Below are 25,638 nucleotides of genomic sequence, written 5' to 3'. Positions count from 1 at the left end.
TGCAGACCGGGCTGCACCGTTAGGTCAGCAACCAACGTCTTCTAATTCGGGCAACGTATCCTACCAATGGTGTGTTCCACTTCCAGATCCAAGCATATTGGGCGTTTAGGTAAGGTAGGTTCGCGTTAATATTGGTAAGTGGATATGTTAATTGGCTGAAGACAGAACCTTATGTATGATTCTCTGTTGAAGATATTGTGTGTGTGTGAGTGTGATGTTGAGATTGCCCGAGTGCTGATTTTCACTGCAGCTTTATACCTGATGCTGGGACGCCAACTAGGTGCCAACCGACGATGTTCACCTTCAATAAGACATGCAAGCGCTAAAGGCAGAGCACGATCCATACAGCTTTTGAGGCATTGGCCGTAGCCGCTGGGCCGCGTAAGCCGGACCTACCTCAACCGTGGCTTGTTGGCTGCCTCTGGTCCTGGAGATAACAACTTTCCACTGAGTTCATCCCTTTGGCAGTTACCTCATTGGATATTCTAACCGCCGACCTGAGTTTTGGCTCTTTGGTTGGGTGTGGGCCCCTCTTCCATCTCGTGCCATGTGACATTTTGGTCAAGTTATATTCAGTTGTTGGTGTTGGCCTCTAGCTGCGACCCGTAACTATTGTCGGAAAGGAGGGTCTGGATTTACAGGCGTGGCCATTCGAGCTGGACTGACTCCGTCAGTTCAGCTGGCTAGTTCTACCATTTGACACCATACATAACTATAAGAGAGCCACGGAGAACAGAACAACTCACTCACAGGATTCACACAGAAAACACACGCAATACAATCATGCAGCTGCAATTCCACCAATTCCACCGAATCCAGTGTGCCGTGTTTCTGACAACTACTTACCAGGGCGGACCTGGCGCTTAAGGACAATCACCTATTTCGACAGCGGTGGAAGGAAAATTATCCGAGCTACTACAAGCTGCAGCTTGAGTCAAACGTTTGAAGTTGGAAATACGTGACTACCCTGCAGGCGGTTACTTACTATGCGTCGGTTACAGTGTGGACACGGTGCATTCACTGTGCCCAGGCAGGACCGCAAACCTCCCTATGGCCAATTATGGGGCGCTCGAGCAGCCATAACATGAGCGGCTATTGTTCAGACTCACACGGGCGCTGGGGTGCAGGCCGTAACAAAATGTCCAGGTCCAGAGCTGTTGGCCATAAGTTGACGCCACAAGTCAGGAGCAGGGCATCTCCTGGCGCTAATTACATCGTGAGAGGAAGAAGTGGTAAATTGTAACAAGGGTTCTGAGGTCTCAGAGGCTTGGCAAGCTAATGCTGGACCAGCTCCTTATCAGTGGCACTGTGGTTGGTCCACGTGTGACATAAATGGGGTTTGCGGACAGTACCTAATAGCCGTGCTCACGCTGGAGACATATTCCTCCTTGGAAAAATGGATTGGCTATCAGACAAAATCTTGGATGGAGGCAGCAAAAGTAATGTGTATTGACAGGAAGAGGCTAGGGAGGCCTAACACCAAGCCCCACAACAGAGAATTGAGCCTCTAACTTTTGGTGATGAAGGCTTCCAATTGTTCCTCCAGCTTCGGCCAATCCGCCTCACCGCTGCCAATATCGTGCATGATTCTTCGGGCGGTAGCTCTGTCGTCGCCTGTAGCCTCCTGGATTAGCTTGCAACATATCTCCAATCTGTTAACATGATTCAGCGCGGCGATCCATATTGCTTCCCAGATGTGAGATTTTCTAGTGAACTCCCAGTCCCCGCTCTGTTGCATAGCCTCTCCCATAGCCTGGTTATAACATATTCGGTAGCGTTCCAGCTCTTCGGGGGAGTTTTCGGAACCGGATTTAGGCCAACCGTACATCAGCGGATCCCAGTCGCGGGTGATCCACCCAGGGTAACGGCTGTACCCAACGCACCGAGGTAGTGTCTGAACAAGATCCCAATCAATAATGCCCATTAAGTTGCCTTCATCGTCCACCATGATGTTCTGCGAGTCAAAATCCGGGATAGAGAGAACGAATCCTTGAGATGACTCTTGGAAAGGCAAGTGTCGGACTACCGCTTTCATAACTGTTGTTGCCGCAGCCCTCCACGGGTTGTTATTTTCGTCGGTCACGGCATAGTGGTCGTGTAGGTACTCAGCCGCTGTGTTATAGGGACCAGATGCAATAATGTGAAAAGTACCATCTTCTTTCTCCTTCCAATCGTAACACGGACCGATTATCAAATCTCCGTTCTCGCCCTTATGGATGGAGCCGATCTTTGGGAAGCTGAACTGCGCAAGCTGGGCCAAACACTGCGAAAGGGTAGTCAGGGTTCTCAGGCGTCGGTCCTCAAGAGGCGTTGGGAGCGTAGTGTCGAACCAGGCCGTTGCCAGCGTCTGACCAGGGACGAAATTCATACAGATGTACGGAGCGCCGATTGCGTTACTTGTGGTTGTGTCAAATGCATACACCTGCGGCACGGGGATAGCGGTCATGGAGGCGATGAGACGCAGCGTGGCAACTTGGGACTCCATTGCGTGCGCGGCCGTTGCAGTTAATCCATCACCCCAGCCTGTTGCCGGAATGCGAATGACGAGTTTGAAATCATCATCTAGTTGGATGATGTGTACGAGGTTGTATGAACCGCCAATACGGCGGACGAGACAGCCAGATGAAGAGATGGTGTTTAAAATGTCGGCCCTGATCTTCGTCGCGAGATTGACAAGTGCGCTTTCTGGAATGTCCAAAAGTGGCCCGAAGGCTTCGGGATCCAAATCCTCGCTGCTCTGCGACGACATGATGAACGGCGTGGTGTCTGCGTAGTACTTCGGCTGGGTATCGATAGTTGAGCTGAAGCGAGGGCTGAGGTGAGGGGCCAAGGGTATAAAAGTGTTTTTCGATAAGGGTTGACCTCGCGATCCAGCAGCCGACGACTTGCATGAGTGTCGTCGGAGTTTAGTTGGCGCCTGCATGGACCGGACGAGCGCTTAGATGGCCCGGATGCATGAGAGGTGGGAGAAGCCTCTTGTAGTTGGTCGGTCATCGTCGCGGCATGAACAACCAACAAACGCAGATTGATTGGTCACCGTCGCAAAGCAATGGTGGGGCACACTGCCCCTCATTGACGGGCTTGTGGGAGCTCGGCGCGCATTCCTATCCGTTGGACTCAGCCCGTTCCTGCAAGAGATATCTGGGATCTCACAGAACGGCACCAGAGAGCTGCCGTTTTAGCTGCCATCCGTCATGGTGAGTTAACCCTAACCCTGAAAATACATGGCATCATCACAAAATGTTGTTTTAAGTCCGCGGGGGGGCCGGTCTTTCCGGCATCAGATGCATCCCATTTTCCGGAACTCATCATCCTATTTCCTGGACTCCAGGGCTCCCAAATTCGGCATACTTTGCACTTACGACCAGATACATTCCTCTAAATCTTTCTCCTGTGTGCAAAGTATGCCGAACATGGAAGTTCAGGTGCCAGAAAAATGGGATACCAAGCCCGGAAATTGGGACCCAGCTGAGGCCAGTAAGAGTGACTTCTTAAGTACACTCACCGGATGAACCGAATGGCGTGTGGCACAGGTAGCAATCAATACGTCTCTGAAAATGAGTTGGCCAGATTTTGAGGGCCTGCCGAGGCCAAAAGGCGGACTCCAAGTTGGCGCCTTCCCCAACGAGCTGCTGCTACAAACAGCTGTCGCTACAAACAGCTGTCTTGTGTAGGCAGGCGCGTGCTCCTTGCGGCCGAACAAAACGGTGGGATGGACTGATAAGTTCAGGATTCCAGGGCTAGGGTACCACTGCCGGTTGACACGATGTGCGACTGTTTTCTGACCCATTGAATGTTACAAACTGTTACACTTTCACCAGCATCCAACGTGGACATCAGGTAACAACACCGTGTCTCATTCTCAAGCCCAGGCTGCCGTGTCTGGCTCGCCACTTACATGTTTGTAACATTTTTTTTTTTTTTTTAAATCATCCAGTGTAGAACAAATCATCATCTTTGCTTCGCCTCAGAAGTCAGGTCCATCATGCCACTCTTCGCCAGGAAGCGCACCGGCCTCGAAGCGCTGCTCCATCGTCCGCGGCCCGGCATCTGGGAGCAGTTCCTGGCTCAGCCCTGTGTCTTCCTCGCCCGCACACTCTACACATGGCGGCAACCACTTCCCGCCCAGCCTGTGGCCGACCCCGTCTCGGTCGTATGTGTATCCGACACCCACAACAGCCAGCCTGCGCTACCAAACGGAGACGTGCTCATCCACGCCGGCGACTTGACACAGTCTGGTTCTTCTCGAGAACTTCAGGAGACTATAGACTGGCTACGGGCTCAGTCACATCCTGTCAAAATCGTCATCGCTGGCAACCACGACCTGCTGCTGATCCGAGTCAAGATGAACGACGCGGCGCCGGAAACGCGGTCTCGGAGCGCAAGGCGATCGACTGGAGGGGTATTATTTACTTGGAAAACGCCAGCACAACTGCCACCTGTCCCAACGGCCGCCAGTTGCGCGTTTACGGCAGCCCCTACTCGGCCCGGCATGGCAACTGGGCTTTCCAGTATCCGCGTAGCGATAACATCTGGGCCGGAACGGTGCCTCGAGACGTTGACATCCTGGTGACCCACGGTCCTCCTCGGGCACATCTCGACTTGCTACGCCTGGGGTGTGTGTACCTGCTGCGGGAGCTCTGGCAGGTCCGACCGAGGCTTCACATCTTCGGGCATATTCACGAAGGGGCGGGTACCGAGTGGCTGCCTTTTGACGCGTTACAAGATGCCTACGAACGCACTGCCATTGCCGGTGGTGGGATCTGGAATCTCTTGCGGACGCTGAACGAGTTCCTACGAGTGCTCTTCCGAACGGAGGCCGAGGCAAAATGCTTGCTGGTCAACCCGGCGATTGTGGGTGGTCTACGCGACAACGAGCGGCGGCGTCCGATCAAAGTTGTCATTTGGAACTTTACGAGCAAAGACAGGGTCCATTTAATAGCCAGTCGAGCGCAACGGTGAGACGACAATGATTGAGGCCACTATCATACAGCTGTCCAGCGAGCGTTGCTACATCTCTCCTCAGACGAATAGTATATGGGGTTCCTCCACGATGATATTCATATTCAAGAACCGCTTGCTCCTCGTCCCCTCTTCGGGCTCCTTGTTGGATCTGTCCCGTATCGTCAAAGCGTTCGACAGCGCCGGTCCCTTGGCAGCCCAACTTGGTTCTTGCTCCAACACTACCTCGCGGCCCCTCAGTTCTTCCTCTGCTGCTGCTCCGGCAATGATAGCAGGACTTCCCCGCGGTAAGCCGCGCTCTATGAGGCGGTTGAAGGCGGTCACGAGGTAATATGGCAAGACAGCAAGGATGGCGTATCGCTCCGGGTCGGGGTCCACGGGATCCGGAATCGCCGAGACGGCCCACGATGGCTGATTAAAGAAGTACTCGATCTCGGTTCGCAGTCCGGTGATATGGCCGAGAACCAGGTACTCATACATGCGGTACAAGGATGCCGCTGGTGTGGCGCCTTTGGTCTGAGCTCGTTTTCCTGAGCATTCGTCTCGGTGGGCCAAGAGCCAGGAGACGGTCGGCGGTCTTTCGAAGCCTTGGCCAGCGGAAGGTGCTTCTTGTTTCAGTCGAAAGCGCCGGAGAAGGCGACGAGCGAAGCCAAACATTCCGTTTTCTTGGGATGTGTCTGTCAACGGTGCGTGCAGGGTGAAAAACAAACAATGTGTGATGACAGGAGAAGCGTCGGAAGTCAGGGTCATAGTTGTTGAAGCCAAAGTCTACGCGCCGTCGCGCCCATTCAAAGGGGCGGGCGCGCACGAGCAGATGCTCTCCCGTTCATGCATCCACGCGGAGACGGTATCAGCGAACAGGGCACCTCACTCCCGGTTGCCGGGCGCCTCTTCGTCCCTGGCCCACGGCGATGGGGTGAAGCGTCCGAGAAGACCGGGGCCCACCTCCGTCTTCTTCCATGTAACGGTGCGTCCGAGAAAAGCGGCGGCCAACGACACCGGCTCCGTTTCCTGGACCCAACGGGCCGGGTCGGAGAGACCGTGCGCTCTCCCATGGTGTCCAATACACATAAGAGAGGGTTAGGGCTTAAAGCGGCCCCACAAGGCTCACATATGAGCACCGGGACCGCGACTTTTCGCCCAGTGATTGACTTAAGAGTTGTCGGTTGTTTAGCCGTTGCTTGTGTACAACCTGACTTGCGGAGTAAACCAACACAGCGCTCCCAGCTCAAATCCAGGATGGAGTTTGAACCGGGTATATATTATCCGGTTTGAGAAAATGCCGACCTGGCGCAGAGACGGGACCGGGTCCCACACGGGATTACTTTCTCGGACCCGGTTTATTGACCACTGCCGGATCACATCCCCTTCACTGTCTCATCCACAAGCCGGGCATGTTAAACATCCCTTGCATTGGCATCCGTCATAATATTTTCAAGTTCTGGTTAGCACACAATCACCAGCCAATCTAGCCTCAACTTTTACTCCCATACAAACACAACCTCCGCCCGGCAGCTACCCGACGAACAAGATGAGCAAAGAAAGCCACATAGAACGAACCGCAAATGAGCCTCGTGATGCAGTATGCCTGGTCCTCTTTCGCCTCCAGTATCTTACGTCTACAACCCGCCGAGATATCCAGCTCACTCCTAGCTGTTACCTAGTCCCTCCACATTGTGACAATATCCCACATTACCCAAGTAACCCCCACGATCCGCATCTTCCGCCTCGATATTAGCCCGGGCGAAAGCATACAAGTAAGCCCAAGCGATCTCGCACCCACATCCCGGCTTTGATCTAATCCCTCAGTTCCTCCCCGGCCAATGGGTAGACCTCTACCCTCCTCCCACGGCAGGGATCCCCAAACCTGGAGGCTTCACCATCACCTCCGCGCCGTCCCGTGCCATGCCTTCCCCTTCCCAGACCTCGCTCCCATACATAGAACTCGCCATCCAATCCTCCCCGTCCAACCCCCCAGCAGCCTACCTCTTCCAGCCCCCCTCCACCTTGGTACACACACCCGTACAAGTCCGCATAGGCGGGAGCTTCGTCTTCCCGCCCCCTTTTCTCCGCAGTCCCGGGACAACCACAGGCCCGACTCCGACCCCAGCCGCCGGCATCCAGCTGTTGCGCAAGGTCGTCCTCGTCGCGAGCGGTATGGGCATCAACCCGCTGGTGAGCATGCTCAGCCACATCGGGGAGCAAGAAGCCCTAGAAGAGCGAGGTCCGCGTGGCTTCGAAGTACGGCTGCTCTACAGCGTCAAATCCCCCTTCCACAACGGCGGCGGTACTGTCCTGTTCCTGGACCGCATCGCGAGACTTTTCCACAGCGGAGGGGGGAGGTTACGCGGCGGGGTGCGGTTGTTCCTTACAGGCGGGGATGGTAGCGGGCATCATGGTGATGGGGAGGGGCAGGCAAGGGATGTGGTGAGGTGTGGTGACGATGGCGGGATTGAGGTACCTTTCCTGAGAAGGAGGATGACGGTGGCTGATGTGGAAGAGGCGATAGGGAAGGAGGACAAGGAGGCGGCGGTAGTGTATATATGCGGAGTGCCGGCCATGACAGATGAGTTTGTAGAGGCGCTGGTGTCGGCTGAAGGGTTTGGGATGGATAAGGGAAGGGTGTTGTTTGAAAAGTGGTGGTAAGTAGGTAGGTAGGTTGGGTTGCGCATCAGGTCCTCTGGTTTAATCGTGATCCCTCCTGAGAGGATAAGCAAAGCGGCCTCACTGGAGCGGCGATCTAGGATTTGCGAGTATGCATAACCACCACACCATCCTGATGATACATCCGTTACCAACACTGAGCTATTCTCCATGCCTAATGCAGATGCTATCGCACACTTGTATGTCCCCCATAACAGCCCCTTGATATGCGTTATCAACCATAGAAGCAGATTTGCGCCTAAGAAGACATAATATACCGTGCACAACACTCGCCCTTACAGTACTTGTCCTCCACATCAGATAGAGAAATCAGATCCAGTTCCCAACCTTCCCATGAACTAGATTATTAGTAGTAGCCGGTTTCGGCAGCCCACGCCCAATAACCATCGCCGCTATCTTCCGTGGCGATGCACTAAGTTTCTTCTTGCGAAGACCCGACAGGAGCGATGCGCCCCCTGACCGATCTGACCGGGAGTTGACAGCGCGACGAGCAGCAGCATTAGCAGCCCTTGTCCGAGCCGGCGACGGGCTGCGGCTCATCCACTCCGACTCGCTCAAGGTAATCGCCCCTATTGGTGAAAGATCATGCTCAAAGCTGAGGCCGCTCTGGAGAGATTGAGTAGAATCTACTGCCTTGGAAAATGGCTGTTGCCTTGGCGGGGTGAAGAATGCGAGGCCTTGTTCAAGGCCGCTTCCAGTCATAGGCAGATAGCGGTCTGGAGACAACATCTTGTCCGATAAGGAGTCATTTGTTGACCGCGGCGAGGTTTCATAGTCAGAAATAGAACAATCGGCTTGCATCATCGATCTAGTCTCTTCATCCAGAATGATACTGGAGCCTGACTGAGACTGGGGGAGTTGAACTAGCTGTGCGACACCAACTTCAATTTCTTCGGGGCTGAAGGACCTTTCGTCGAGGTACTGCAGCAGGGAAGGCGCGATTGAGAGGGTTGCCGATACCGCTGACGCCGCCGAAGATCGCCTTGAAAGGCCGCTACGCTCTTCCCTTGGAAGTTCTGGGAGCGGGCGCTGCAGTTGTGGCTCGCACTGGCCGTCTCGTAGTGCTTTGCTTGGCTGAGGAACGGTGGGATTCACAGAAGCGGCTGGAAAGAGTTCTGGCGGAGATTTTAGAAAGTAGTGTGTCGCGCCCGGCTGTACTCCGCCTTCAGGATCCGGTTCTTCCTCGCAATCTAGGAAGACAGCCTCGTCCGGGCTCTGCGAATAACGGGACTCTCCATACGACTCATCATGCAATCCTCCATTGCCGGCCTTGACTCTGCTGAGACTCTTTAGCACCCTTGGTGAAGCGGATTGAAGAAACTCAAGCTCGGTTGCCGGGATGAGGTTTAGCTGCGTGAGGTTTTTCCAAGAGCGGTAGTGAAGCCTAAAGGATACGAACGGCGAGTCTTTTGCGTCAAGGAGGTGCCAGTCGTAGAAACAAGCGTCCTGTGGCTGGTCTAAGAGGCCAATACTCGGAGCCCTATGAGAGCTCAGTCAGCTTAAATGATCGGGCAAATATGTCCGATTAGAAGAACTCACGCAATACCGTAATTATCGTGGAATCGAAACTCTTCCAATCTCGGCGCTCGAGGCCGTCTCTCCTTTGCCCGAAAGGCCTGGATCTCGATGAGGCCACCGTCTTCGGCGACAGACTTGTACTCCTGACCAGGGAGGAACACAAAGTTGCGCCCCTCGAACCCAATTTCATCACTATAACGTGCGCATGGCGCCCACAGAGAGTTGACAACCTTGCCCTTTGACCGAATGCTGGGGTCGATTCCCCAAGAAGCAATGGTGCGGGCGTTCATGTAGAGCCGGAAGAAAACATATTTACAAGGGGCAGCAGGCGCATTGTTGATGGCGTAATTGATGGCGAATGGCATTCCTAGAATCTTCAGTGTGGTTACAGTTGGCTGCGTTGCAGGACTGACCTGGGATCGAGGGAATGTATACTGAAACAATTGGGCCGGTTTTCCTATAGATGGCCGGGCCGTTCGTGCAGCTCGACTGACGCTCAGAACCGACCGGAGTGACCTGGCCGTGATGAGGGAAATCGAGGATTCGAGCCGATGTGCCTTCTGGATGGGGATACTCAGGGATCTGCTCGTCGTCGGGTTTGGTGGTTAATGACACTTCGATGCCGCGAAGGCACGGCATCTTGAATTAGTCGGAGATGGATAAAACAAAGAAACACGAAGTAATCGCTACAAACGTGCTTCAGACAGTCGAGGATCCTGCAACAAAGGTTCGAGGCGACGGCCAATTTGTGTAGGAAGTTGGAAGCCTGGTGGAGGTGGGGTGTTGGAAACGGGAAGGTGCAACGATGGCCGATATCCTCAAGTACTGGGGAAAGCACCTGGCAACCACGCGATTCCTCAGAAACAAGACGCGGAACTGCCAGTGCTCAGCTGGATAGGCTCGGCGCAAGGTACCGAGCATTCGGTCAGAGCTCAAACCTAGGACCTGCAATGCTTGCTCTAACCGACCATTGTTCAATTCCGCCATCACTACTCCGCTTCCACGGCAGTGGCCTATCAATAATCAGATATACACAGAATCGTGGTCGTGATGTTGCCGACCCCGGTTTAGCTCGCCCCCAGCACCTTCTTCGTGTCCTCCTCCTTGTCTAACAAACCCAAGTTCCGTATTTGGCCAGCCGTAGGGGGGTTCTCTTGCAGCTTCTGAGCCTCGGCCTTTCTGTAGGCGGCCTGTAGCATCTTGACTCTCGCAGCCTGCGGAGCAATCCGAGTCAGCGTGCAGTCCGCGTGCTTCACCGGGGAGCGACTCAAAACGCACCTCTTTCCTGTGGTGTAGGCATTCGTAGTAGTCCTCCATTGCGGGCACGCACTTCTTCTTCCCCGAGGTGTCATCGTCGGAGCTGTTGACCACGTAGCAAGAGAGCAGCTCCTGCCAGAAGGGGAAGCAGCGGGATGGGCCTGGAGCAACCCGGTCAGCGCAAATGATGCAATTCGGCCAATATTTCGCTAGACCCGAGCCATTGGGGCCCGCGATCGTACTCACCTCCGTTCAAGCCGTATCCGGACGCCATGATGGGCAGCGCAGAAGCCTGGGTGTGGAGTAGCGGGCGAGCTCCTCGAGGAAAGGTCACGAATGTCGTCGGCAACGAAGTTGCGTGCACGGCCTCGAATGGAAGCTTTGACACGACCAGGGACAGAAAGCCACAAATGTGTGGAAGCAAGCCACAACGGCTAAGCCCACCTGCCCCACCAATGTGTCATCTGTGTCAATTAACGTACTAGAAAAGAATTAGCGAGAGCAGCCTATTCACATCCTTTGTTCAGTCAGATGGAAATGAAAGAGTTTTATAGAGTAGCAACAGGTTCAAAATTTAAAAGAAGACGTTAGCATTTTGCACAACGCCGCCAGCGGTGTCACATGGTGAGCGCCTTCAGCTTAACAATAGCAAGCGCTCAGTAACACCAAAGCGGACTCTTTTAGCGCCACGGACATTCGAAACATGGATATGCGGGCTTCCGGAGCCATAGTTTACCAGGTGATTGTGAGGTGATCGGTACCGAAAACAATAGAGCTCCTACAGACTCGGTGTGCAATATGCAGGGACCAGAACCAGTAGCCCAACAAACCCACGACCGGTAATTGGGTTCGAGATGGTTTATGCAAGCAAGACATGGCCCGGAATACACAAAGTATCATGGTGCCGAGTCTGTGAGGCAAAGGAAGCAGGGACAGTCAGTTTTACCTTGCTGCCAGCACTTAAAGACAGGTGAGAGCTCCCATATGGGCCTTGCCTTGCTGGTTAGAGACGGTTTCTCCGACGTCGTTGGCCAAAAATGTCCACCTTAGCGAGGTGTTGGTAGTATGTGAGAGCACATAGTATGACTTTTTACCGTATTTTGGTGTAAGAATTTATTTATCAATCTAATTGCTTCAAGACCGCTGCCACGATCACACAATGTGACAAGTAGCCACCATGATCCGATGGAAACTCGCGGTTCGTCCATTATGTTTAATAAAGCTAAACAGAGGAGACACTCCCATGTCCTTACGTAGTTAAGCTACAGAGGCTACGTAAAAACAGGCGGATCCCACCCGTTGGCTTGGCTCGACCCACTTGGTGGGTCCCTTCCCACCCCTGTGAACTGCCGCTCTGGGGAGCTGCCAAAGTGTTCCCTGTCATTGAAAGTTGGTGATTGCTCTCGGCATCAGCAACCCGCCATGAAGCTAGCAGTCCACCTCTCGCCCTTTCGATAAACCCACAATGACCCTTTTGCTTTCCCCGGCCAAGCTGGTGCTGCTAGCCGTGCACTTCGCCGTCAACGCTGACATTGCCAGCTTGGCTGCTCTCGCTGCACGCCACGGCTCCATTCTCCGGAAGGACTTGCTGCTGCGCATCCTCCTCACGTACCTGCCCGAAACGCTACAGTCGGGTCACTACGTCGACTTCATCCGAGACCTCGAGAGCGGTACCGTTTCGGAGAAACCCAGCCATGACATCGATTGCTCGGCTGTCGACGGCCTATCCGAGGATGAAGCTGCGAAAAGAGTCAGGAAGCTCCGGTTGTTACCATTGGCGCTCCCCGAAGCGACCGGGGAGGCGATAGAAGATGTTGTTACGTTGTTTCTACTACGCCGGTCGTACAAGGTGGATGAGGAAGCTGGATTGCTCCATGAGCTACCTGGCCTACTAGTGCCGTTCCTGGACCACTCGCCGTGCATACGAACTCTGCTCGTTTCCACAATACTACCCCTCCTCAGACGGAATTGCGAATACCATCCCCAAGATCCCATTCCATACACGCTCCTGGGGTTCCAGCAGCTGCCCGACCGTGTCGCTGTGAACCTCCTGTTATCGCAGACTGGCATTAGCGAGGCCGGCCTTTCCTTAGTCGGGCGGGATCTGAAGTGCTTAGTCGGCCCATGGTTACTGGATGAGAGAAGATGGAAGCACGGGAAACAAACCACGAGTTCGGCAGGGGACACAGCGCTGGACGATAAGAGAGACGAGGGCATCTGCCCCGGGTGGGACGAAGTCCTCCGATGGCTCACCACGCAGGCGTCAAGGAGTTGGAGGGTGGCTGTCAATGCAATCCAGCAGTGGGACGACCCAGGGGATGCTGACCTCGGTGACTGGGGGTTTATGGAGCTGAGTGGCAGTCAGCGGGACCATCTAAGGCAGAGCTATGCGCGGGCGGCGTTAGCATCTGCTTACCTCGTCCCAGAAGCATCCCTTGAAGCTTTAGATGGGGCGTATAACATCATCACGAAAGTTTCCAATTTGTGTGACCTGGAGCCGATTTCCCCGCTCGCTTCGGCGCTCGCGGTTCTGCCACCTCTCACAGAGCAGCTCTCTGACGGCATTGTGTCGGCTAGAAACACAACATACATGCGCAACGATCTTCTCAGCGCTTCAAATGTCTTGACTTCACCAACGAATGCGTCCACGGCGTTTCTGCAGGCGGTTACCCTCAGCGCGCATATTCTCACCAAAGCTGGCTGTCCATGCACCGTACGGAAAGCTGGCGAGCTTGCACTTCTGAAGGACGAGCGCGAGCAAAAGGCGGAGGCAGCAAAGCTTATCCATGCTCTCGGCAACCACGGGCCAAAGACGGACGACAAGTTCTGGGTCAAGACCAGGAACGAGATACTGTGGCTCAGTGACTGGGGGGCAGAAGATGGCTGGGGCTCATCAGAGCCCACGTCTCAAGGCATTTTCAGCCAGGTAAAACGAGAGTTTTTGGAGGTCGAGTTTTTGAAAGCCTTGCTCGCCAACACACGTAAGTCTAAGCACCGATTTGAATGCGGCTGTTTGCTGACAGAACCAGGCTTTACACTTGCACGATCCATATATGAAGATGCACCGGATCAGCCCCTGGACCGTAAACTTTTGCAAGACACTATCTATGCTACCGCCATGTGTGCCTATGACAACGCCTCCAACCCCAATAGGACCCGCGGCGGGCTCAAGAAGTGCGATGATATGTACGTTTGCCCAGTTCTCAAACGAGTGCCTCGACTGACGATCACAGAATCAAAGCGTTCCCCAGGACCATCCAAAAGTCGGATCCTGCGGCGAAGCGGATCGAAGCTCTTCTGCAAGCCACCCATGCGCTGAGCGACTATCGTCTCGTTCTGAAGCAGGGCGAGCCTTTTACCCCCGTCGTGCTGCGTGTTCACACGGACCCCATCTCCATCGTCGGCAAGATTCTCGAGCAGAACCCCAAGAGTTACACACAGATCAAAGACCTCCTGAGCCTCGGAGCCCGTATGGTAGAAGCTGGTCTTGTGCACTCAGGGGGCGACAAGAATCCCATGACGCCAGAGGAGACAGCAGCCCAACGGTCAGCGGCCGAACGGCGCATCACGGCCATGTGCATCGATGCCGCCCTCACAGAAGACGATTTCGAAACGGCCTACTCGTACGTCGTCAACCGGCTCTCATCTCTCAGCGCATCGCCCCCAAGCACAGATGAGTACTCGTGGAAAGCGGCCCTGCAAGCTGGCAAATACCGGCGCACCGCACGCACCATGCGGCCGACACACCTCGGCACGGGCAGCGCCAACGCCGACGTCCGCCACCTGGAACAGCGCATCGAGTGCCTCGCCACGGCGCTGCGCATCGCCCCGGCCCCGACGCTGCAAGAGATATTGAATGCGTATAGGCGCGCAGAGGAGGAACTGGACGCCGCGCTCCTGGCGGAGCAGCAGCAGGAGGAGGAGTGGGATGCCCGCGGGGATAGCATGCGCGGTAGTGCCATGCCGGGGGCATTCGCCAGCTCGACGGGCGCTGCCAGGCACTCGCACCTCGCACCCTCCTCCTCGTCGCGCCGCCAGCATCAGACAGCAGCCGAAGAAGCCCCCATGTCCCTCTTCGACCTGAGCCGAGCCAGCGTCCTATCGGCGCAGCGCAACTTCTCCGCCTTGTCCGGCCTGCAGCGGTCGGCCGGGTTCGGGGGGAGATCAGGGGGGAGCGCGAGGAGCAGTCTCGACCAGCGGCCGCTGTCACCGGCTGGTACCAGCGACGGGGAGGACAGCAAACGGGTGCGCAAGAGGGATCAGTTGAGGGAGGCGGCTATGGGGACGCTGGTTTCGGGGGTTGGGTGGCTTGTCGGCGCGCAGCCGTCTGCGCATGGGCAGGGGAGAGAGTAGGTTGGTTGGGATTTAATAGGTGCATATTATATATATACCCTTGTATGAAACGGCTATTACGATGTTATTGAATTCAAAACGCTTTGTCGACTTGATTGGTTCCGTGTGTGCGTGGATGACATACACCAAGGTAAGTCAGCGTCCAGGTGAACCGTCTACATCCTAGCCACGATGGCGGACCACGGGAGCAACCGGCATTGTTGGGTACGTAAGAAGAAACGGCAAAGTTGGAGAGTGCACCCCAATCATGTGGGTGCAACGACAATATTGTATCTAAAATAACAATGACGAAACGAACGCTGTTACTGCGCTACCCATCTTGGCTGCCAAGTTACCCGCAGCATAAATGGGCAAGCTTCCCAAACTCCCATGTCAAATACATGAATACCCGTCCCTTTCCGCCCGTCGCCTCCAGTCCCTTGGTATAGTACAGTACACCCACCGCATGTTCCCAGTCTAATATGATGTGTTCTCGTTCCCCCCTTGGAAAGGAGAGGAAAAGAGAGAGAAAATAAAATGGTGAGTGTTATCGGTTGGCCCCACTTCAAGGGGTTATGCCGGAGAGAGGAAGCCCCAGTTCAAGACCGTTCCACCCAAAGGATATGTTCATTCCGAATCCGAATCCCCATCCATTCCCAGCAGCGTCTTATCCACATCATCCAGCTCGTCCTCCCCTTCCCCTTCCCCCTCCCCTTCTCCCTCTCCCTCTCCCTCGTCCCCATCTCCATCGCCATCCCCAAGTCCAAGCAGCTCCTTATCAACCTCATCCAGATCATCCGCATCCTCCATGGGCGTATCCCCATTAGCATCCGGCCCACTACCACCACCATTCTTCACACCATTCGGCTTGGCCCTCCTGGTGGGTTTGGCCCTCTGGTGCAGAAGCCGCTGCTGCAGCAGCACCTCAGCCTCGTCCTCTGTCTCGGCAGGGTCGACCATGCTCCTCGACCGGTGGTACCCGCCGTCACCGTCGCCATCGACGTCATCCATATCGTCGCCGTTCTGATCCGCGCCGTTGACCGTCTCCTTGACACGCTTGACTGGGGCAATAACGCCCAGCTCTTCAGGACCGTCATGGTTCTCCCACCGCAAAAGCCTACGATGCGATCTACGCAGGGCAGCAGCGAACGAAGCAAACTCTTCGCCATAGTCGTCCTTCTCGTCCTTGAGCTGGCACAGGCCGCCGTAGCCCTTCTCGCGAAGGCGCCTAGCTTCGCCGTTCACGGCTGACGACGAGGAATGCGGGTGCTTGCTGCTGTGGCTGTGGCTGTGGCTGTTGTGTGAGGCGATAATCTCGTCGTCTTCACTATCCTCGAACGGATTATCCATCTGGCGGATGCGATTAAGAGCGCGGAAGACGGACCCATCGATGCGGCGCTGCTTGCGAGAGCGGTGGTGGCTCCTGCGGATGCCCCGATCGAGGATGTACTCGACGCGCTGGGAGCGGTTGCGCTCGACGGCGAGCTGGTGGGCGGTTGGGGGCCGAGGTTTCCGGGTGACGACGCCCTCGATCATCCTATCGCCGCCGGGGGAGGAGCCGTCAAATGCTTGGTATTTGAGCAGGTGTGGGCCGCGCCGGCCGGTGCTGCCAAAGACGCCGCTTTGCCGTCCTAGGGCACGAGGGGGCGGAGTCGACCTGACACTGTCGAGGTCGCTCTCGTTCTTGGACGGGCGGATTCGGGGCAGGATTCCTGTCGTCGGGCCAACTTCGTCGCCTGCGGGATATCCGCGGCCGCCGCGGCCGCCTCGTTTCGTTTGGCTCTCGGCCATGAACTGCTGGTCGGCCTCGATGATCTTGGCACGCATCTTTTGCTTGGCGTAGCCAAAGTCAACCTCCTCTTGTGGGTCGACATTCTCCTCGGCCTCCTCCTCCTCGGTCATGCTCTCGAGCCGGGGGACGCCCTGGTTGGCGACATCGACGCCGTAGTCCACCCCCGGACCGAACGGGTTCTCCTCGCAGCCCTCCTCGGTGAAGTCGGACTCGAGATAAAACCACATGAGCCAGAGGAAGGCGCGGGCTCGGCTCTTGCTAGAGAAGCTGGTTTTCATGATCAGGTCGTGGAATTCCTGGCCAGGAGGGAAGTGCAGCTCGGCAACCTTGTGCGCTGACTGGCAGATGAGGAAGAGGAGGTTGACGGGATTCGTGCGCGGCACCTCGCTGCTCTTGATCTCGTCGAGCGAAGAAGGCTCGGGGCGATCCTCAGCGCCTCCCTTGAGGATGGACTTCAGCCTGGGCGCGTCCTGCAGTTGCTTGTAGGCGTGGGGGTCTTGATGGGCCTGTAGGGAGGGGATGGCGTGGTACGTGCGGAGTTGGGCCCGCATCTCGGGAAAGACTGTTGCGCGATGATTAGCAATGGGCCGGCGGGGCAGGGACGGTCATGACGTACAGTTGAGGGTCGTGTTCATGCGGTTAATGTTCACCAGGAGACAGACCATTGCCATTCCCTTCGCAGCATCGCGATCACTAAGCAGCTTATCCCGAAGGACCTTGCTGGTCTTGCTGCTCCTGGACATTGTGTCGATGTAGAGGTCGGCGAAGCACTGCTTGCCCAACTTGTCCTTCTCGTAGCTGTTGGTGAAGACTTTCTGCTCGTTGTCAAAGACGGCCTTGAGGAAGTCGTACTGGATGTCCTTGCGCCAGAGAGGCTCGCCGTCCTCTTTCTTGAGATGGCGAATCTTTCCAATGGTGCTGCCGTTGGGCCCGCTTCCATCGTCCCGGCCGCGCTTCTTGCCACGCGGCTGCTTCTCGTGGGGATCGGGGGTCGCCATGGCCATCCTAGTGTCGTCGTCCTCGGTGACGGCCGTCATGAAGGATTTTTCGACGTGGTGGGCGGGCGAACTAGGCGGTTCGATGTCGGACATCAAAGCCGCCGAGCTAGGGGTGGCGGCCATGATGGCTAAAACGGCCGGCGTCGAGGCTATTCTGTCGGAATTGGGGGGGATTGGCGTTTTACAGTTTGGCGCTTTTCTCGGGAATGCCGCCCGTCGGTCATTGAGGGTTCGCCGGCAAAAGCGCGCGACAATGGGGCAATTAAACCCCCGTTGTGTTCAGCGGGTGAGATGACGGAGAAAGAAAAGGAACCAGGTTGCCACCGAGTTAATGTGACCCGAGCAACAGGTTCAGGTTTGGCAAGTTGGCAATTTAGCGGGTTTGGGATTTTTTTGGGATGGGAGAGGCGCGGATGCCTGCCGCAGCTTGGCTCACGCAGCACACCCCCCGAAGTCATCGCGTCCCAAAAGCTCATGCTCGTTAAACTCATTTGGCGATCGGGACTTGCAGGTGACGTGGGAGCGGGTCCAGAGCACCCGGGCGCGCTGCGCCAACTGAATCGATCTGGCAGGGCGCCCCCTGACGAGCACGCGCTTAGGCGGGAATTTGCAACAAGCCGAGCTCTACTTGGGTCTGTGCACTACTCAGGATTCACCTCACGGCCGGACCTCGCAGCATCAGAGGTTGGTCAACATTTGATCCGAATGATCCTGGCTGCAGTTCTGGATCTCCAGTTGCGTAACCGGCGTCTATAAAGGTCGGTGCATTTCTGTGAGTCTAGAGATTGAACTAGGCAGCGTCGGGTTTCCAGGAAGCCATTGTAGAAATGATACCGGCATTTCCGCTACCCTCTTTACCGAGTCACCTTATCAGTGAGGGGCTTCCATTGTTTGGCTCCTCAGAGTCGCCAGTCTTTACAACTCGGTTCCTACGAGTCCGTAAATACTCCGTAACTCCCTAAACACTCAGACAAATCTAGAGCTTCTGGAGAGATGGCAAAAGTTGCCAAAATTCCCATCATCGACATTTCCGGGGATGGCGACCAGACTCAAGTAGCCAAGGAGCTGGTCGAGGCGGCGATTGAACATGGCTTCATCTACCTCAAGAACACGGGCAAAGACATACCCGTCGAGGCAATAGAAGGTGCCTTTGAAATGGTAGAGACTATTCGATCTTGGGCGTAAATATTGGACAAGGCCACCTCTGACAACGGAATTCACAGTCCAAACGGCTCTTCAGCGCCCCCCTCAGCGAGAAGCAAGCATGCACCATCCAAAAAGACAACCGAGGTGTAAGTCAGCACATCCAAATGCCGCCTTTTACGTCGCTGTCTTAACTCGCTTGTCTTTGCCAATTTTCAACTCCCAAGGTGAACTGACCCCTGGGCTCAGTGGTCGGCCATGCAATACGAGACCCTCGATCCCGCAAACCAGCGTGTAAGTCCCCGTCCCCATCCATCCTGCCTGCACACCCTCACCACCCGTAACCATTCCATCAACAGATTGGCGACTTGAAGGAGTAAGCTCTACCCATCTGCCCAACAAACCTCCTATCAACTCCCATACTCACCGCCTCCCGCTCCCGGCCCTCAGAGCCTTCAACTTCGGCCCTTTCCTCAGCCACAAAGCCCAGCAGCCCATCCCGCCCACCATCGCCGCGGACGAAGCCCGCATCAGCGCCTTCCGCGACCTCTGCCAGGACCTCTGCCTCAGGCTGACCACCCTCCTCGGCATCGGCCTCGGGGTCGACCCGCCGGACTTCTTCACCGCCGCGCACCTCCCCGCCCCGTCGCGCCCCTCCGGCACGATCCTCCGCTTCCTGTACTACCCGCCCCGCGAGCAGCTCCAGGGCGGTGCTGCCGCCGCCGCCGCCGCCGCCGCCGCGGCAACGGCGGGCAGGGCCGTGGACGTCCGGGCCGGCGCGCACTCCGACTACGGCTCCATGACCCTGCTCTTCCGCCTCAGAGGCCAGGCGGGGCTCGAGGTGCTCGCCAAGGACGGCAAGACGTGGTCCCCCGTGCCCGTCGTGCCGCCGGGGACAGAGGATGATCCCGCCCCGCCCGTGCTGCTGAATATTGGGGACCTGTTGAGTTACTGGACCGGGGGCTTGTTGAGGAGTACGGTGCATAGGGTTGTTTTCTCATCGTCGTCGTCTTCGTCGACGTCGTTGGGGGACGGCGGTGGCGGTGATGATGAAGGGGGGAATTTGGTGGAGGGAGAGACAGATGCCGAGGCGAGGTATTCAATTGCGTTTTTCTTCCATCCCTGGGGCGGCGCTGAGTTGGGGGTGGTGCCGAGTGAGAGGGTTTGGGAGTATACCGCTACCAAGGGGGATGATAAGGTGCAGGGGAATCCGTATGCCGAGAGGAAGGTGTTGACGGCGGATGAGCACTTGCAGATGAGGTATGTGTTTCGGGCTTGTTCTGGAGGCTAGGTGATGCTGACGAACATGACAGGTTGAGGGCAAGCTATGCGCAACTTTACAAGGACAAGGAGTAAAGTCGGTATGTGTGATGTGGGACCGTACCATGAGTTAATGACAGTTCAATTTCACCATTTATAACCTTGAGCGACAAGCCGGGCATGGAGGGTAGCCTCCTTATTGCAGTCAGTCCTTTTCCTTGGTCTGTGTTATGATGACAACACTCAAGGAGGTTTGGCTACGTCGAACCAATGTCAAAGAATCGATCTACTCCTTGTGGATTTGTTTATTCTATCGTCCCCGGTGCTCCTCACGAGTAGAAATGCCATACGCCAATGTGTTTTCTCTCCAAATGTTCGCAGACTCTAAGCCTCATACGCATTGCCATTCCGGGTATGCATGTCGACAGGGAATCTAATGTCTAATGCATGCGGTGCATCTAAAAGACGTTTTCCGTTTCACCCTCCAACAGGGACTCGCACCAGGCTCGTCACGCAGATGTCTCTCCCAACTTCGCATCCCTTTCCTTCCTCCTCGCCTTTCTATTGCCCTTCGGCACCTGCTGCAGCTGCTCCCGCCTCTCTTGCTTCCTCAAAGCCTTGTCCACAGCACCAATAACCTTTTGCTCTTTGCCAATTGGATATTTGGCCGCGGCCGCGGCCTCATCTTCTTCTGTCCATTCCATCGGCAGAACAGCAAAGACCAAGTACGAGGTATGCGTCTTGATCTCGGGCTCTCCGCGCGTAATCAAACGGCCTTCCATCCAGGGTGGTACCCCGGACGACTTCTCGCCGTCCGAAACAACTGAGGGGCCGTTGGCCGGCAAGTCGCTCTTCTTGGCGGGCTGCTCGTCCTCATCGGCCGAGTCCATATTATCATCAGCGCCCCTTCGCCTTCCCGTGTGCTCACGGGAGCGGGCCTCAATCTCAGCCAGCCTCGTAAGTGCCTCCTCAACATCCCGCGCCGAGTTGTTGACGCCACGGTCAAACGAGAGGTTCAGGCCCACTCGCTCTCTTGACGTGTGCAGCTTTCTGTTGGCGATCTCGACCATATCGATGTCGACCCAGCCGAGGCGACGCATGGCTGACACGGTCCGGGTGACTTGTTCGATGCATGGGGAGAAGGTGCAGATGTAGACACTCTTCTTGGGGTTCAGTGGCGATACCCAATCAGCGTCTGATGGTGATTCGCCCGCTCCCGGGGGGGTTTGAGGTTTCCGCCGAGAAAGGTGAGGGAGGGCTTCCCAAGGCGCGGGCAGGTCTAGGAACACGGCGTCGGCCTCCGGACTCTTGCCGTCCACCAGGAAACCACCGTTATAGACGTCCCTATGCGTCAGCTGCACAAGGCCATCCAGACCATGATCCGAAAGTTCCTGCTTCATCTTGTGGTAACGCTGCTCGTGGAACTCAAAGCTGAAGACCTTGCCCTTCTGCTGCCCTTCGGCAGGGTAGCCGTTGTACACCGCTCGCACAGATGCATGGGTGAAGCTCCCGCTCCCAGCGCCGGCCTCGATTAGCACCGAACCGGGCCTAGCACGTATCCTATGTAGAATGTAGCTGTAATCAGGGGTATAGACAACCTGGGTTCGGTGGGGCAAGCTGGTCGTCCAGAGTTCGGGTGTTGGGGGCAGAATATGGATAAAGCCGCTCGAGTCCGCTACAGCCCGCTTGACAGAAACGGCGCTATCCTCATTGGCAGCTGCGCCCGAGTCCTCGTTTTCCTTCTCGCTTGTGCCTGTACCCTCCCGGCCTGGTTCATCGCCTAATTCGCGCTTCCTTTTCCGACCCCGCGAACCCGTGTCTACTTTGGAGGCCCGGATCTGAGAACCCCACGGTACGTCCAACATCGTCGAGTGGGGAAAGGATCCAAAGCGAGTGTTGACCACGGCACCTTCGGCGTAGCCATCATGCTCTCCAGACGGCACTTGCAGGTAAACGGGTAGAAGGTTGTCACGGGAGAGCTGGAGGATTGCGAGTGAATTGGCCTTTGTGCGCGGACCTGGGTCCAGGAACGGGCTTATTGCGTCTCGTATTGTTGATTCCATGGCTGTTAGGGCGCAAGAGGAGTCACCACTGCTTTGCGAAGCTCTGTATGAGTGCAGCCACGGGCAGGAAACAAATGGTGTTTGGCAGAGCAAAAAAATTGAGAGCCACTGTGGGGTGCGGGGAACAGGTCAAAGTGTGGCTGGTGAGGGGTCTGTATTACGGATAATTACCTATCTGTAGGGCTAACTACCAACACCCACATAGAGACAAGACACTGATGACGTTGCAACGAAGGGAATTTCTAGTATAATTTGGATATTATTAAGCAGCGAGATAGTATGCATCGGCGAGTTGCTACATACTTCCTTTCTACAGGCTACAGTCATCGTTCTTCGAAAAATACAATTAGCTCCAGGTTCTTGGTTGGGAAACAAGCTTTGCCAAGATCCGGGGTTTCTTGGCATCCAGGTCCATCTGGTAACTAGTCTATCTCTAAACTTGTTACTATATAATGACATATCTAGTGTAAATTGAGCGAAGTTGAGAATTCTCCTCACAGCCATCAACGTCGCCTCCATTTCCAACGTTTGACTTGTCGGTTTCGCAAAAGGAGTACTATCTATTCTTGAGATGGCATGCAAGTTCAGATCTCCGGATGGGCCAAGGGATTAGTTCAAGCTTCGCTGTAATGACCGCTGCGCACAAGTTGGATACATGAAGTGGGTGGAGAAAGGAACTTCGCTTTACTTACAAGGCTTTTTCCCCAAGAGTTATCTGAAGAGCCATTGGTTGCTATGTTCTTTGCATGGTCACTTCGTGGGTTGGAGCTACAAATGTCTCACAGACCGACACAGCCATTATGCCCCATTACTGTGGCAGCACTGACGACCCTCTGAAACACTTCTCTCGTTCAGTTGTCTCTTATGTTGACTGTTGGCTTAATCTCTTCCGTAGCATCAAAGAGAGATGCCGCGGAACTTGATGACGGGGCTTTCTGGGGGAGAGGGAAGAAAGGACAAAAGGGTGAAGCTCGACATGCGCTCAAAGAAGTGAGAACCGAACCGACCAATCGTTGAATCAGAAAGATTCCAACACGGTGCACAAGGCTGGAAGGTTCATTATATCATGGGCTCCACGCCAGAATTGGCACCAGCAATGCGTGGTTTTGCAGGCTCTTTGTGTATCGGCCAATTAAAAAAAAACTCCTCTGAGCTCATCTCTGAGGCGTCGGCGGGACCCGGAGATCGGAGAAAACAGTCGCTGATTTCCCAACGCTCCGGACACAACATATTATGTCTCTCCCCGTGTTCGGATCATGGATACACAAGACCACCAGTCTCTAAAGCGCGTGATAATCTGCCGATCTTGCCGCAAAAGATGTTAGAAAAAGGAAAGGAAAAGAAAAAAAAAAAACAAAGAGACGCTCGCAGGACAAGCTATCTTGGGAAGTATATGTCTGCTCTTTGGGCTTGGTTCCACAGCTTCGGACACCATCCGAGGCTTGAATGCTGCAGGAATATCTTAATTGGGCTAAGGGATGGGAATAACTATGAGCCCATAGCTACAAAGGACAATGAGATGTGGTGGCAGAAAGCGGACAGTTTTTCTTTGCATGGCAGAGGGATGAGGTTGTAAGTTTTTTAAAAGCTATTCGCATAGAACGACATAGATTGTTTACACAGGACCAGAATTACCAGAGCAGAATCCGGTCATCGGTGCCGGCCTTGGATTAAGAAACCTAACCACTGCTCTGCCCGGCGTTACCGCCGATGGGGCCGAATTAGCCACTCTAGATGGCCCACTCAGCAGACGATTCGGAATGAGAGCTGTGTGGGACATTAGTGTGGAGAGTTCTGCAAATGGAAACCGTACTCTGACGCCAGATTGCCTGCGCATCTGTAGCATTGTTCGAGTCTGATACCATTGGGTCCGCTGTACCTGTCCATTGAAAGTAAGCGCCTCCTAAGTTGTTCCATTCTCTCATCTTGGCCTCTAACATCGCCTGCTTGTCTAGGACCGGGTGAAAATGTGCCAGAGCGTCGAGCAGCGCTACTGCTTGCTTTAGAACCGTTTCGACCGTTATAACCTTAGCTTTGATTGCTGCATGGGCGAGCCATTGCTGATTGTGCATAAGTCATAGCTAACTTAGCGGGGGGGGGGGGGGGGGGAGGGGGTGGATTCTCTGTTTTGATGTTGCTAATCCTTTGTGCTGCATGTGTGCTAATGATGGGTGATGCAAACGAGGATTACCTGGAGATTATACTGGGAACGGGCTAGGAACGTAGTCTTATCCTTTCCGCTGGCACTTCAAGAGAATTTGTTTCATAGAGTTGGCCGTATCTGGGCAACATTAACAGCAAGCCCCACATGAAAGTGCTATCACGGGAAGGGGATAGAATTTGACGAAAATATTCTCCGTCTTGCCTGTATCAGGCTTTTATTGCATGCCGAAGCTCCGAGGTTATACTCGTATAGCTAACCACGATCGCCCTTAGTATTTACTCGTAAACCCAGTCATACTGGGCAGACTTCCAGCTAATCAGCTCCTCCGGCTTGAACCACAGAGCAATCTCCTTCTTAGCGTTCTCGACGCTGTCGGATCCGTGGCAGACGTTACGACCAACCGCAAGGGAAAAGTCGCCCCTGATTGTTCCCGGTGCGGACGCGAGAGGGTTGGTGGCACCAAGCATGGCTGAGGTGGTGGCGATGTTAGCTTGGTGTTGATGCGCAAAGGGGGCGGTTGCGCGGGGACAACGAAAAGTGGGGCTTACCGCGGCCAGTCTTGACGGCATCAATGCCCTCCCAAACCATGGCGGTAATGGGGCCGCTGTTCATGTCTGTCGAAAGTGTCAGGCGAATCCGCGAGGGAACGGTTGGTGAACGTACAGCTGACAAGACCAGCAAAGAAGGGCTTGTCCTTCAGGTCCTCATCTGCCGGGTGGTCAGCGGCTGCACTCTTGAAAATAACGGAACGGTATCTGACACACAGTGCTTCTCTAGGTGGGCTTGGCCGGGGGAAACGAGCTTCAGGGCGACTAGTTTGAAGCTGTGTTGTGATGTGAGCAAAGTGAGGGTAAGACGCTTGGTATGCGGGGCAGGCTTGTGCGCCCGAAATGCTTACCCGCGCGCCTCGAAACGGGAGATGATGTTACCGACGAGACCGCGCTGTTTAGGACGTTAGTTGACAACTTAGAAAAGGTCGACGCTCTGATCAGACATACCTGGACGCCATCGGGCTTGATAGCAATGAAGCTAGTCTAGGATCAGTACTGGCAGCCCAAATGGCGGGGTAATGGTGAAGGGCGGGATGGCGGGGTAATCGGGGGGCAGCAAGCTGCTAAAACTGCGAGAACTGGGCGCTCAAGGCTAGGAGAACTCACGTCTGCTCGGTGGTGGACATTTTGACGGATTCTTGAGCTTCCACGGGTTGTTCAGGGATGGGTTGGTATTCTGGCAGGAGAGGAGAAGGAGGAGGGTGAGGAATTTGTTGCGGAGGGCCAGTTGAAGTTGGGACGGAGGGGAGCTTAGAAGTGGGGCCCTGGAAAAAATACACCAGCATGCAAAGGACGAGCCCCAGTGCCAGGTACCCATACATTTCATGGGCGTGTGGGAACTCTCTGGGGCCTGGAACCCGAGCCCGTCCTCGCTGGCCACGGTTCTGCCGTTCTGGCGTTGCAGCCGCGCTGAGCCTTCTCTTCCGCGACTCTT

At 55.2% G+C, this 25,638-nt stretch overlaps 11 protein-coding genes across 11 annotated transcripts; 4 read left to right on the top strand and 7 right to left on the bottom strand.

The window, feature by feature from the left end:
- Nucleotides 1-1,507: 1,507 nt before the first annotated feature.
- On the bottom strand, nucleotides 1,508-2,749 carry MFIFM68171_04446 (Aminoglycoside phosphotransferase domain-containing protein; the record flags this gene model as incomplete). The annotated part of the gene is made up of 1 exon (XM_071059866.1): nucleotides 1,508-2,749. One exon carries the CDS (start codon nucleotides 2,747-2,749, stop codon nucleotides 1,508-1,510), a length of 1,242 nt encoding a protein of 413 aa, XP_070915967.1.
- Nucleotides 2,750-3,985: 1,236 nt separating this feature from the next.
- Nucleotides 3,986-4,962, top strand: MFIFM68171_04445 (Phosphoric ester; the record flags this gene model as incomplete). Its single annotated transcript, XM_071059865.1, has 2 exons — nucleotides 3,986-4,371; nucleotides 4,428-4,962. 2 exons carry the CDS (start codon nucleotides 3,986-3,988, stop codon nucleotides 4,960-4,962), a joined length of 921 nt encoding a protein of 306 aa, XP_070915966.1.
- Nucleotides 4,963-5,022: 60 nt separating this feature from the next.
- MFIFM68171_04444 (uncharacterized protein) lies at nucleotides 5,023-5,619 on the bottom strand (the record flags this gene model as incomplete). Its single annotated transcript, XM_071059864.1, has 1 exon — nucleotides 5,023-5,619. One exon carries the CDS (start codon nucleotides 5,617-5,619, stop codon nucleotides 5,023-5,025), a length of 597 nt encoding a protein of 198 aa, XP_070915965.1.
- An 874-nt stretch (nucleotides 5,620-6,493) lies between these two features.
- On the top strand, nucleotides 6,494-7,608 carry MFIFM68171_04443 (Oxidoreductase NAD-binding domain-containing protein 1; the record flags this gene model as incomplete). The annotated part of the gene is made up of 3 exons (XM_071059863.1): nucleotides 6,494-6,544; nucleotides 6,627-6,719; nucleotides 6,772-7,608. 3 exons carry the CDS (start codon nucleotides 6,494-6,496, stop codon nucleotides 7,606-7,608), a joined length of 981 nt encoding a protein of 326 aa, XP_070915964.1.
- A 327-nt stretch (nucleotides 7,609-7,935) lies between these two features.
- Nucleotides 7,936-9,783, bottom strand: MFIFM68171_04442 (uncharacterized protein; the record flags this gene model as incomplete). Its single annotated transcript, XM_071059862.1, has 3 exons — nucleotides 7,936-9,106; nucleotides 9,166-9,511; nucleotides 9,558-9,783. The coding sequence occupies 3 exons, from the start codon at nucleotides 9,781-9,783 to the stop codon at nucleotides 7,936-7,938; spliced, it is 1,743 nt and encodes a 580-aa protein (XP_070915963.1).
- Nucleotides 9,784-10,211: 428 nt separating this feature from the next.
- On the bottom strand, nucleotides 10,212-10,675 carry MFIFM68171_04441 (NADH dehydrogenase [ubiquinone] iron-sulfur protein 5-A; the record flags this gene model as incomplete). Its single annotated transcript, XM_071059861.1, has 3 exons — nucleotides 10,212-10,358; nucleotides 10,423-10,562; nucleotides 10,648-10,675. 3 exons carry the CDS (start codon nucleotides 10,673-10,675, stop codon nucleotides 10,212-10,214), a joined length of 315 nt encoding a protein of 104 aa, XP_070915962.1.
- A 1,191-nt stretch (nucleotides 10,676-11,866) lies between these two features.
- Nucleotides 11,867-14,754, top strand: MFIFM68171_04440 (Sec39 domain-containing protein; the record flags this gene model as incomplete). Its single annotated transcript, XM_071059860.1, has 3 exons — nucleotides 11,867-13,382; nucleotides 13,431-13,587; nucleotides 13,635-14,754. The coding sequence occupies 3 exons, from the start codon at nucleotides 11,867-11,869 to the stop codon at nucleotides 14,752-14,754; spliced, it is 2,793 nt and encodes a 930-aa protein (XP_070915961.1).
- A 606-nt stretch (nucleotides 14,755-15,360) lies between these two features.
- MFIFM68171_04439 (INO80 chromatin remodeling complex Ies1) lies at nucleotides 15,361-17,646 on the bottom strand (the record flags this gene model as incomplete). The annotated part of the gene is made up of 2 exons (XM_071059859.1): nucleotides 15,361-17,087; nucleotides 17,142-17,646. The coding sequence occupies 2 exons, from the start codon at nucleotides 17,644-17,646 to the stop codon at nucleotides 15,361-15,363; spliced, it is 2,232 nt and encodes a 743-aa protein (XP_070915960.1).
- An 870-nt stretch (nucleotides 17,647-18,516) lies between these two features.
- Nucleotides 18,517-20,022, top strand: MFIFM68171_04438 (2OG-Fe(II)oxygenase superfamily protein; the record flags this gene model as incomplete). Its single annotated transcript, XM_071059858.1, has 6 exons — nucleotides 18,517-18,681; nucleotides 18,747-18,815; nucleotides 18,916-18,960; nucleotides 19,026-19,042; nucleotides 19,117-19,926; nucleotides 19,980-20,022. 6 exons carry the CDS (start codon nucleotides 18,517-18,519, stop codon nucleotides 20,020-20,022), a joined length of 1,149 nt encoding a protein of 382 aa, XP_070915959.1.
- Nucleotides 20,023-20,435: 413 nt separating this feature from the next.
- TRM61 (tRNA (adenine-N(1)-)-methyltransferase catalytic subunit trm61) lies at nucleotides 20,436-21,989 on the bottom strand (the record flags this gene model as incomplete). Its single annotated transcript, XM_071059857.1, has 1 exon — nucleotides 20,436-21,989. One exon carries the CDS (start codon nucleotides 21,987-21,989, stop codon nucleotides 20,436-20,438), a length of 1,554 nt encoding a protein of 517 aa, XP_070915958.1.
- A 2,439-nt stretch (nucleotides 21,990-24,428) lies between these two features.
- On the bottom strand, nucleotides 24,429-25,330 carry ndk1 (nucleoside diphosphate kinase Ndk1; the record flags this gene model as incomplete). The annotated part of the gene is made up of 7 exons (XM_071059856.1): nucleotides 24,429-24,622; nucleotides 24,702-24,767; nucleotides 24,817-24,861; nucleotides 24,918-24,976; nucleotides 25,052-25,095; nucleotides 25,152-25,182; nucleotides 25,311-25,330. 7 exons carry the CDS (start codon nucleotides 25,328-25,330, stop codon nucleotides 24,429-24,431), a joined length of 459 nt encoding a protein of 152 aa, XP_070915957.1.
- Between the last annotated feature and the right edge of the window lie 308 nt (nucleotides 25,331-25,638).

Source organism: Madurella fahalii, assembly GCF_045866475.1.
Source record: "Madurella fahalii IFM 68171 DNA, scaffold_2, whole genome shotgun sequence".
Classification (NCBI taxonomy): Eukaryota; Fungi; Ascomycota; class Sordariomycetes; order Sordariales; genus Madurella; species Madurella fahalii.
The sequence above is the reverse complement of the archived record's forward strand: the minus strand, read 5'-3'. Positions and strand labels throughout refer to the sequence as shown.